This window comes from Tachypleus tridentatus, chromosome 12 (genome assembly GCF_004210375.1).
Source record: "Tachypleus tridentatus isolate NWPU-2018 chromosome 12, ASM421037v1, whole genome shotgun sequence".
NCBI lineage: Eukaryota > Metazoa > Arthropoda > Merostomata > Xiphosura > Limulidae > Tachypleus > Tachypleus tridentatus.
In genome coordinates this window covers 106779507-106791815 of record NC_134836.1, presented here as the reverse complement: position 1 = coordinate 106791815, position 12309 = coordinate 106779507, and the positions used below count along the sequence as shown (strand labels likewise).

The 12309-nt window shown below is 37.0% G+C and overlaps 1 protein-coding gene across 1 annotated transcript in view; it reads right to left on the bottom strand.

Moving 5' to 3' along the window:
• The window catches only part of LOC143235714 (cell adhesion molecule Dscam1-like), a 39636-nt gene extending 27847 nt beyond the window's left edge, over positions 1 to 11789 (bottom strand). The window contains exons 1-2 of the mRNA XM_076473925.1: positions 11774 to 11789; positions 7957 to 8073 (exon numbers count right to left, since the gene is read on the bottom strand). Coding sequence (XP_076330040.1) covers positions 7957 to 8073; positions 11774 to 11789 — 133 coding nt within the window. The remainder of the gene's footprint in view (positions 1 to 7956; positions 8074 to 11773) is intronic.
• Positions 11790 to 12309: the final 520 nt, after the last annotated feature.

Below are 12309 nucleotides of genomic sequence, written 5' to 3'. Positions count from 1 at the left end.
GTCTGAACCACTGTAGTAGTATTCTGGTGTATAAAGTGTCTGGACCACTGTAGGGTATACTGTTGTGTAAAGTGCCTGGACCACTGTAGGAGTATACTGGTGTGTAAAGTGTCTGAACCACTGTAGTAGTATTCTGGTGTATAAAGTGTCTGGACCACTGTAGGGTATACTGTTGTGTAAAGTGCCTGGACCACTGTAGGAGTATACTGGTGTGTAAAGTGTCTGAACCACTGTAGGAGTATTCTGGTGCATAAAGTGTCTGGACCACTGTAGGAGTATACTGGTGTGTAAAGTGTCTGGACCACTGTAGTAGTATACTGTTGTGTAAAGCGTCTGAACCACTGTAGGAGTATACTGTTGTGTAAAGTGCCTGGACCACTGTAGGAGTATACTGTTGTGTAAAGTGTCTGGACCACTGTAGTAGTATACTGTTGTATAAAGTTCCTGGACCACTGTAGTAGTATACTGTTGTGTAAAGCGTCTGGACCACTGTAAGAGTATACTGTTGTGTAAAGTGTCTGAACCACTGTAGTAGTATTCTGGTGTATAAAGTTTCTGGACCACTGTAGGAGTATACTGTTGTGTAAAGTGCCTGGACCACTGTAGGAGTATACTGTTGTGTAAAGTTCCTGGACCACTGTAGGAGTATACTGGTGTGTAAAGTGTCTGGACCACTGTAGTAGTATACTGTTGTGTAAAGTTCCTGGACCACTGTAGTAGTATACTGTTGTGTAAAGCGTCTGGACCACTGTAAGAGTATACTGTTGTGTAAAGTGTCTGGACCACTGTAGGGTATACTGTTGTGTAAAGTGTCTGGACCACTGTAGGAGTATACTGTTGTGTAAAGTGTCTGGACCACTGTAGTAGTATTCTGGTGTGTAAAGTGTCTGGACCACTGTAGTAGTATACTGTTGTGTAAAGCGTCTGGACCACTGTAAGAGTATACTGTTGTGTAAAGTGTCTGAACCACTGTAGTAGTATTCTGGTGTATAAAGTGTCTGGACCACTGTAGGAGTATACTGTTGTGTAAAGTGCCTGGACCACTGTAGGAGTATACTGTTGTGTAAAGTTCCTGGACCACTGTAGGAGTATACTGGTGTGTAAAGTGTCTGGACCACTGTAGGAGTATACTGGTGTGTAAAGTGTCTGGACCACTGCAGGAGTATACTGTTGTGTAAAGTGTCTGGACCACTGTAGTAGTATTCTGGTGTGTAAAGTGTCTGGACCACTGTAGTAGTATACTGTTGTGTAAAGCGTCTGGACCACTGTAAGAGTATACTGTTGTGTAAAGTGTCTGAACCACTGTAGTAGTATTCTGGTGTATAAAGTGTCTGGACCACTGTAGGGTATACTGTTGTGTAAAGTGTCTGGACCACTGTAGGAGTATACTGTTGTGTAAAGTTCCTGGACCACTGTAGGGTATACTGTTGTGTAAAGTGTCTGGACCACTGTAGGAGTATACTGGTGTGTAAAGTGTCTGGACCACTGCAGGAGTATACTGTTGTGTAAAGTGTCTGGACCACTGTAGGAGTATACTGTTGTGTAAAGTGTCTGGACCACTGCAGGAGTATACTGTTGTGTAAAGTGTCTGGACCACTGTAGGAGTATACTGTTGTGTAAAGTGTTTGGACCACTGTAGGAGTATACTGTTGTGTAAAGTGTCTGGACCACTGTAGGAGTATACTGTTGTGTAAAGTGTCTGAACCACTGTAGTAGTATACTGTTGTATAAAGTGTCTGGACCACTGTAGTAGTATACTGTTGTGTAAAGTGCCTGGACCACTGTAGGAGTATACTGTTGTGTAAAGTGCCTGAACCACTGTAGTAGTATTCTGGTGTATAAAGTGTCTGGACCACTGTAGGAGTATACTGTTGTGAAAAGTGGCTGGACCACTGTAGGAGTATACTGTTGTGTAAAGTGTCTGGACCACTGTAGTAGTATACTGTTGTGTAAAGTGTCTGAACCACTGTAATAGTATTCTGGTGTATAAAGTGTCTGGACCACTGTAGGAGTATACTGTTGTGTAAAGTGTCTGGACCACTGTAGGAGTATACTGTTGTGTAAAGTTCCTGGACCACTGTAGGAGTATACTGGTGTGTAAAGTGTCTGGACCACTGTAGGAGTATACAGGTGTGTAAAGTGTCTGGACCACTGTAGGAGTATACTGTTGTGTAAAGTGTCTGGACCACTGTAGGAGTATACTGTTGTGTAAAGTGCTGGACCACTGTAGTAGTGTACTGGTGTGTAAAGTGTCTGGACCACTGTAGTAGTATTGTGGTGTGTAAAGTGTCTGGACCACTGTAGGAGTATACTGTTGTGTAAAGTGTCTGAACCACTGTAGTAGTATTCTGGTGTGTAAAGTGTCTGGACCACTGTAGGAGTACACTGTTGTGTAAAGTGTCTGAACCACTGTAGGAGTATACTGTTGTGTAAAGTGTCTGGACCACTGTAGGAGTATACTGTTGTGTAAAGTGTCTGGACCACTGTAGTAGTATACTGTTGTGTAAAGTTCCTGGACCACTGTAGTAGTATACTGTTGTGTAAAGCGTCTGGGTTACTGTAAGAGTATACTGTTGTGTAAAGTGTCTGAACCACTGTAGTAGTATTCTGGTGTATAAAGTGTCTGGACCACTGTAGGAGTATACTGTTGTGTAAAGTGCCTGGACCACTGTAGGAGTATACTGGTGTGTAAAGTGTCTGAACCACTGTAGGAGTATTCTGGTGCATAAAGTGTCTGGACCACTGTAGGAGTATACTGGTGTGTAAAGTGTCTGGACCACTGTAGTAGTATACTGTTGTGTAAAGCGTCTGAACCACTGTAGGAGTATACTGTTGTGTAAAGTGCCTGGACCACTGTAGGAGTATACTGTTGTGTAAAGTGTCTGGACCACTGTAGTAGTATACTGTTGTGTAAAGTTCCTGGACCACTGTAGTAGTATACTGTTGTAAAGCGTCTGGACCACTGTAAGAGTATACTGTTGTGTAAAGTGTCTGAACCACTGTAGTAGTATTCTGGTGTATAAAGTGTCTGGACCACTGTAGGAGTATACTGTTGTGTAAAGTGCCTGGACCACTGTAGGAGTATACTGTTGTGTAAAGTTCCTGGACCACTGTAGGAGTATACTGGTGTGTAAAGTGTCTGGACCACTGTAGTAGTATACTGTTGTGTAAAGTTCCTGGACCACTGTAGTAGTATACTGTTGTGTAAAGCGTCTGGACCACTGTAAGAGTATACTGTTGTGTAAAGTGTCTGAACCACTGTAGTAGTATTCTGGTGTATAAAGTGTCTGGACCACTGTAGGAGTATACTGTTGTGTAAAGTGCCTGGACCACTGTAGGAGTATACTGTTGTGTAAAGTGCCTGGACCACTGTAGGAGTATACTGGTGTGTAAAGTGTCTGAACCACTGTAGTAGTATTCTGGTGTATAAAGTGTCTGGACCACTGTAGGAGTATACTGGTGTGTAGAGTGTCTGGACCACTGTAGGAGTATACTGGTGTGTAAAGTGTCTGGACCACTGTAGGAGTATACTGTTGTGTAAAGTGTCTGGACCACCGTAGGAGTATACTGTTGTGTAAAGTGTCTGGACCACTGTAGGAGTATACTGTTGTGTAAAGTGTCTGGACCACTGTAGGAGTATACTGTTGTGTAAAGTGTCTGGACCGCTGTAGTAGTATTCTGGTGTGTAAAGTGTCTGGACCACTGTAGTAGTATACTGTTGTGTAAAGCGTCTGGACCACTGTAAGAGTATACTGTTGTGTAAAGTGTCTGAACCACTGTAGTAGTATTCTGGTGTATAAAGTGTCTGGACCACTGTAGGAGTATACTGTTGTGTAAAGTGCCTGGACCACTGTAGGAGTATACTGTTGTGTAAAGTTCCTGGACCACTGTAGGAGTATACTGGTGTGTAAAGTGTCTGGACCACTGTAGGAGTATACTGGTGTGTAAAGTGTCTGGACCACTGCAGGAGTATACTGTTGTGTAAAGTGTCTGGACCACTGTAGTAGTATTCTGGTGTGTAAAAGTGTCTGGACCACTGTAGTAGTATACTGTTGTGTAAAGCGTCTGGACCACTGTAAGAGTATACTGTTGTGTAAAGTGTCTGAACCACTGTAGTAGTATTCTGGTGTATAAAGTGTCTGGACCACTGTAGGAGTATACTGTTGTGTAAAGTGCCTGGACCACTGTAGGAGTATACTGTTGTGTAAAGTTCCTGGACCACTGTAGGAGTATACTGGTGTGTAAAGTGTCTGGACCACTGTAGGAGTATACTGGTGTGTAAAGTGTCTGGACCACTGCAGGAGTATACTGTTGTGTAAAAGTGTCTGGACCACTGTAGGAGTATACTGTTGTGTAAAGTGTCTGGACCACTGTAGGAGTATACTGTTGTGTAAAGTGTCTGGACCACTGTAGGAGTATACTGTTGTGTAAAGTGTCTGAACCACTGTAGTAGTATACTGTTGTATAAAGTGTCTGGAGCACTGTAGTAGTATACTGTTGTGTAAAGTGCCTGGACCACTGTAGGAGTATACTGTTGTGTAAAGTGTCTGAACCACTGTAGTAGTATACTGGTGTGTAAAGTGTCTGAACCTCTGCAGCATGTATTTAAACTAACTAAATCGATGTCATGTGGTCTGTGTGAATGTTGTACCTTTCTTGAACAATTATCGTGTTCATTTAAATCGGTTCAATGTTTGAGCTCTTGTAACAGTAGTTTTGAGCTTTAAAACTGTATTCAAAGTTGGTATGATAAATATGTTCGATGCTATTCTTGATAGAAAGTACTCACAAGTTAGATTACTGAATTCTGTTACAATACGAGGATCGTAGTATATCAGAATGTTCGATGAAATATATTTGTTTTGCTTAGCGTATGTATCTTATTTATCTATCTATTGTTCTTCTGTCCACCACGGAAAACAAATCTCGGTTTTCGGTGACATCACTCAGGAAACTCTCCATTGCGGGGTAAGAAATTTAAACGAAACAAACGTTCGTTATTGAAATACTTAATTATTAAGAGACAAACTGATAGGTATTTAACAAATATTATTGTTTGTTTGTTTTTGAATTTCCTGCAAAGCTACACGAGGGCTATTTATGCTAGCCGTCCCTAATATAGCAGTGTAAGACTAGAGGAAAGGCAGCTAGTCATCACCACCCACCGCCAACTCTTTGGCTAATCTTTTACCAACGAATAGTGGGATTAACTGTCACATTATAATGCCCCACGGCTGAAGGGCCAGCATATTTGGTGCGACGGGGATTCAAACCCGCAACCCTCGTTATACGCGTTGAGTGCCTTAACCACCTAGCTATGCTGGGCCACAAATATTATGTTATTGAATAGTTTACGTTTAGCATTATACATATATATATGCGTGTATCTTGTAGTCATTGTGAATTTCAACAATAATGTGGCGTGTTTTATGGGCTTTATTCAAGTTTTAACTCCATATGAATCACGTATACCACACTATTAAAAGACCATGACTGAAACAGTCATGAAGAAATATTTCACGAACGACAAAAATATACAGAATAGAAACCCACAACTTGCATCTATATGTATAGATATAACATTTCTATTACTTCAAATGGGAAAATGTACGAAACGAAAAGTAGTCGAGTCTTTACTGACTAAATCTAAATCTTAAGTTTCTATAGAAAGAGAGAGAGATTGAAATGCCCGGCATGGCCAGGTGGATTAAGACGTTCGACTGGTAATCTGAATCCCCGTCGTACAAAACATGCTGGCCCTTTCAGCCGTGGGGGCGTTATAAGTAACGGTCAATTCCACTATTCGTTGGTAAAATAGTAGCCCAAGAGTTGGAGGTGGGTGGTGATGACTAGCTGCCTTTCCTCTAGTCTTACACTGCTAAATTAGGGACGTCTAGCGCAGATAGCCCTCGAGTAGCTTTGCGCGAAATTCAAAACAAATGAACAAGACATTGAAATAATGTATTAACTCCGTAATGAGGGTATTGCATAACAATTTATAAACCCTATACTACATATATATATGTATGTGTGCGTAATGAAAATATTAACAACGATGGGTTAAGCAACACAGAAACGTAAAAAAACCATAATGTACACTTTGATTACATCTTCCTTACCTCACGAACAACAAAAAATATACAGAATAGAAACCCACAAATTTCATCTATATATATAGATATAACATTTCTATAGTTTCAAATGGGAAAATGTACGAAACAAAAGGTAGTCGAGTCTCTATTCACTAAAACTAAATATTAAGTTTCTGCATACAGAGAGAGACACTGAAATGTAAGTAAACGCGAAATAGGTTCTAAATGTCGTTACACAACACAAACAAATTAATATTTTATTATGTAGTTATCAGCAAGGTACTTTCAACTTTAAAATATTCAGCTTTATATGTACAGTAGTACCAACTTCATATTCGCGTGGTTAATTCAGTCAGAGTTCCTTAATGACCAACTGTTCATACAGGTGGAGATGTATTGTTTCTCTCCAACTTTACAGTGACAACATTACGTATATGAGATACGTCAAAAAATAGTAAAGTTACGTAAAACTTCGTGCTTACAACAGTGTCCATTTAGATGAGACATATGTCGTACAAGGTATATCCGCTTACTAAATATCTTTCAGATGTGTAAATATTCAGAGTTTTTGAAAATCAGTATCTTTAAATTCGACCAATACCTAACTCTACAATTGTAAAACTGGTTTATAGGAATAACCAGCCTGGTATGGCCAGGTGGATAACGTACTCGACTCGTAATCTGAGGGTCGCGGGTTCGAATCTCCATCACACCAAACATTCTCGCCTTTTCAGCAGTGGGTGCGTTATAATGTGACGGTCAATCCCACTATTCATTGGAAAAAGAGTAGCCCAACAGTTGGCGGTGGGTAGTGATGGCTAGCTGCAAAATCAGGGGCAGATAACCTTCGTGTTGCTGTGCGCGAAATTCAAAGCAGACCAAACCATAGGAATAACACTATTAAAATGGAGACTTAGAGATGGTTTATTACAAACTGCTAAAGGAGCTTATTAGTGGTATATATATATTACCAAGTTTGTACCATTAATGAATTATGTTTGAAACTCGGGTATTCAGAAACTTCAGGCAGCACTGCTGTCATAAATACATTTCTTTCCAAGAGTAAATTATGAAAGTTTAATATAGTTTAACATGAAACATTTTAATTTAAAATTATCGTTATTTCAGTTGAGAATCAATTGTTACATTTGGATGAAACAGAAACGTATGAATTTTAGCAGATTTTATTCTTGTTATACCAAAGAATTATAGCACAGAATTTTTAAAACAATAATTCGACTCTGGTCATTTAGAGACGAAACGTTAACCAGCACCACTTTGGAGTTAGGAGAAGATAGTTCAAATTTTAATCCTGTAATCGTTTATGTGGTTGTGTTTATTGTAGTATGTTTGTTTGTTTTAAATTTCGTTCAAAGCTACGCGAGGGCTATCCGCGCTAGCCACCTATAATTTAGCAGTGTAAGACTAGAAAGAAGGAAGCTAGTTACCACTACTCACCATCAGCTCTTGAGTTATTATTTTACCAGCGAATAGTGAGATTAATCGTAATATTATAACGCCCACACGGCTTAAACGGGTTAGCATGTTTGGTATGACGGGATTCGAACTCGAGTCGAGCGCCTTAACCACCTGGCCATGCAGTGCCTATTGTATGCTAAGTGTGTTTTAGATTTTTAAAATGTATTTAATGTGTTGTCTTGAAGCCAGAATACATTGTATTATTTCATAATTTTGACAAAATATCGGTGCTTTTAGTCAAACGTATACGAAAGTTATGTTTTTTATTATAATTCCAGGTTATGAAATAAGGCCTGTTTTAAGTATTAATTTCATTAGAAATGTTTAAAATCAAGGAAAACCTTTTTATTTCGAAATGCAAAATTCACGGTGTTTAACGACTCACTTGTCGCTTTTCTCCACGTTATTGTAGGTGTCGGTGAACCGTCAGCACTGCAGTCAATTCGAACAGACTTTCCTGGGCAACTTCGAATTTTGTGGTTCCACAATCCAGCTAGGGGCACTGTAAAAATGTTGCAAACTCCGTCAGTAGTTAATTATTATGAGTAAATATTAACAAAATATGAAGTAACTCAACTGGCTTAATGAAGCATACAACAAGTTGTTTTGCTAGATAAAAGAATTGCGCTTAAAATACATTGAAAACTAGTAAATTTCTGTGCTAGAACTCATGTTCATGCATGGTACAACATGACCAGTGTATTCAATGAAAAATTTGGTTAATTTAATGAGAAAAAAAAAGAGTATTGCGAGAAATTGGTTTGAAACATAATTATTGAGATTTTCTTTCTTTTCGCAATTAAGACGAGTATTAATTATAACTACATAATTTAATGACTCAAGAAAAAATTAATCAAATAACGGACTTAACTGTATAGAAAACAACAACAGATATAACAGAATGTAATCACGTGGATCAAAGAAACTTTTCGAAAAATAATGAGTCTAAGCCTCTTCGATATCAAACAATTTAAAACATCATTATGAAAATGTAATATTATAACACGCAGCCGTTAATGGTTTGTTTGTTTTGAAATTGCGCACAAAGCTACACGAGGGCTGTCTGCACTAGCCGCCCCTAATTTAGCAGTATAAGGCTAAAGGGAAGACAGCTAATCATCACCACACACTGCCAACGCTTGGACTACTCTTTTTACCAACGAATAGTGGGATTAGCCGTAACATTACAACGCCCCCACGGTTGAAAGGGTGAACATGTTTGGTGCGACGGAGATTCGAACCCGCGACCCTCAGCTTACGAGTCGAACGCCTTAACCACCTGGCCATGCTGGGCCTTCCGTCAATGAACCAAGAGAATATTCACCAAATAACGAATCTAAATGTACTCGATACCAAACAATAAAAATTCTATGTGCAGAATTGTAAGATGTAACCATGAGCGTTAACTAATTTAGAAATATTCACCATATAACCTGTCTTAGCATATTCGACACTAAATGATTTGAAAAAAAAACCAGGAGTAAATGTAGCGTTATAAAGGTAGCCAAAGAAGTGTTCGCCAAACAACGAGTTCAAGTGTGTTTGATATCAAACAATTAAAAAAACACAAAACTGCCATGAAATATTAACTTATTAAAGGAATAACGTCTTCCTGCCTTTACGTTTCAGCCATACATTCCGTTCAGTATATATATTGTACATTTTGTTTCAAACACTTGTTTTAAGGCACTAACGTAGAAAGAAATGTTTATTTCAAATGTACGTAACATATATTTCATTCTGTATTATTTTACAATTCTTATGCAATGTCAGCAGTAGAGAAATATGACGAATACACAATTACTGCATGTAACTGAGTAGCATTTCTCGATCATAACATTTTCAAAACATCTCTGGAGTTATTTCAAATTCGAGAGGTATAGTCAATCCTATAGCCCTGACATCTGAGTTATATGTCTACTATAGAGCTCTTTTCACTTCCTCAGTGTCCACAACAGGTCGATAAACTTTATCATAATTTCAACGTAAAATATTGGGTATTAGTATATCTTCCTCTGTTGAAGCCATATTACCATTATATAAAAACAATGTTTTGAAGATCTATTTCTATAGATACCTAACACAATTTATTTTTTTCCTGATAGGACCATATAAAATAGGATATTATTTTATCATCTGTATCAGTTTGCACGTGTCTCTTTGAAGGACTTTCAATTATTGTAAATTTATTAACTTTTTCGAACGGGTATCTCTACTATATTTTCTCTGTTTTTCATGCAGTCTGAACATGACAAGGCATTATTTGCTTAAAGGTTGTACGACAAGTATATCGTATACAGTATCGGATTCGATGCAGATAAACAAAAAAATTAACAAAGATTGCTTCTAATTTTGTAAACTGAATGAACTCTGGGGTGTAGAGTGCAAACAGTTCTCAGTTTTGAATGCTGAATTTAGCCACGAGCTTAAACACGCAAAATTATAAACATACACAATAACTGGACCTTAAGAATATACATGAACTAGATAAAAATAAATATATAATTTTTATTAATATTACACAGAACAATTTCCAAATAAAGTTATGTTTCTTGCACTGAGAGCTTTCAATACGAAGGTTTGTCTAAAATATCATTAGATTGGTTAAATTGTTTTACTTTGTTTTATTCAAACAATATCAAAAGGTAAATAATATTTGTTATTTGACCCATTTCAGCAATAACTAATACCACTATTATAATCAATAATTAATATCCTTCTTATCATCAATAACTAACACCTTTCTTGTCATTAATAACTAACGCTTTCTTGTATCTAAGTCATTAACTAACACCTTTCTTGTCATCAATTAATATCTACCTTTCTTGTCATCAATAACTAATACCTTTCTTGTCATCAAGTAACTAATACCTTTCTTATCATCAATAACTAATACCTTTCTTGTCATCAATAACTAACACCTTTCTTGTCATCAATAACTAACACCTTTCTTGTCATCAATAACTAATATCCTTCTTATCATCAATAACTAATACCTTTCTTGTCATCCCAATGAAACTAATACCCAGCAACTTGTCAATCCAATAACTAACACCTTTTCTTGGTCATCGATGGCCTGGCTTAATAAACGTGAAATCCAGTATTACAACGTCATTGTTGTCATCAATAGCTAATATGCAGCAATAACGTCAATAACTTGTATTAGCGCGCTTTCTTTGTCATCCCGGCTAAGCTGTGCCACAATCTTACATCATCAATAACGGCTGGGTATGTCATCAACAATAATCCAGTACGTTTTCTTGTCGTCGTAATCAACTAATGCCTTTCTTGTCATCAATAACAAGTATCATTCTTGTCATCAATAACTAATACGCTTTCTTCTCATCAATAACTAATACCTTTCTTGTCATCCATTAACTTCTATTACTTTTTCTTGTCTCGTATTAACTAATGCCACCTATCTTATTATTGTCAACTAGTATCTTTCTTCTTATCATCAATAACTAATGCCTTTCTTGTCATCAGTAACTAACACGCTTTCTTGTCGTCCATAGGCTATTACCTTTCTTGTCATTAATAACTAACACCTTTCTTGTCATCAGTAACTAATACCTTTCTTGTCATCAACTAATACCTTTCTTGTCATTAATAACTAACACCTTTCTTGTCATCAATAACTAATTTCTTATCATCAATAACTAATACCTTTCTTGTCATCAATAACTAATACCTTTCTTGTCATTAATAACTAATACCTTTTGTCATCAGCCAACTAATACCTTTCTTGTCATCAATATTCATTACCTTTCTTGTCATCAATAACTAATATCCTTCTTATCATCCAATATTAGCTTAATACCTTTCTTGTCATCAATAACTAATACCTTTCTTTGTCATCAATAACTAATATCCTTCTTATCATTAATAACTAATACCTTTCTTGTCATCAATATGCTAATAATTTCTTGTCATCAATAACTAATACCTTTCTTGTCATCCATAACTAATACCCTTTCCTTGTCATTAATAACTAACCTTTTCTTGTCATCAATAACTAACACCTTTCTTTGTCATCAGCCAACTAACACCTTTCTTGTCATCAGCCAACTAACACCTTTCTTGTCATCAATAACTAATATCCTTCTTATCATCAATAACTATGCCTTTTCTTGTATCAGCCGCTAACACACCTTTCTTGTCATCAATAACTAATACCTTTTCTTGTCATCAATAACTAATACCTTTCTTGTCATCCATAACTAATACCTTTCTTGTCATTAATAACTAACACCTTTCTTGTCATCAATAACTAATACCTATCTTATCATTAATAACTAGTATCTTTCTTATCATCAATAACTAACCTTTCTTAGCGGTAATCAACTAATACCTTTCTTGTCATCAATAACTAATACCTTTCTTGTCATCAATAACTAACACCTTTCTTGTCATCCATAACTAATACCTTTCTTGTCATTAATAACTAACACCTTTCTTGTCATCAATAACTAATACCTTTCTTGTCATCAATAACTAACACCTTTCTTGTCATCCATAACTAATGCAACATGTCATTCTATTAATAACACCTTTCTTGTCATCAATAACTAATACCTATCTTATCATTAATAACTAGTATCTTTCTTATCATCAATAACTAATACCTTTCTTGTCATCAATAACTAATACCTTTCTTGTCATCAATAACTAATACCTTTCTTGTCATCAATAACTAACACCTTTCTTGTCATCAATAATAATACCTTTCTTGTCATCC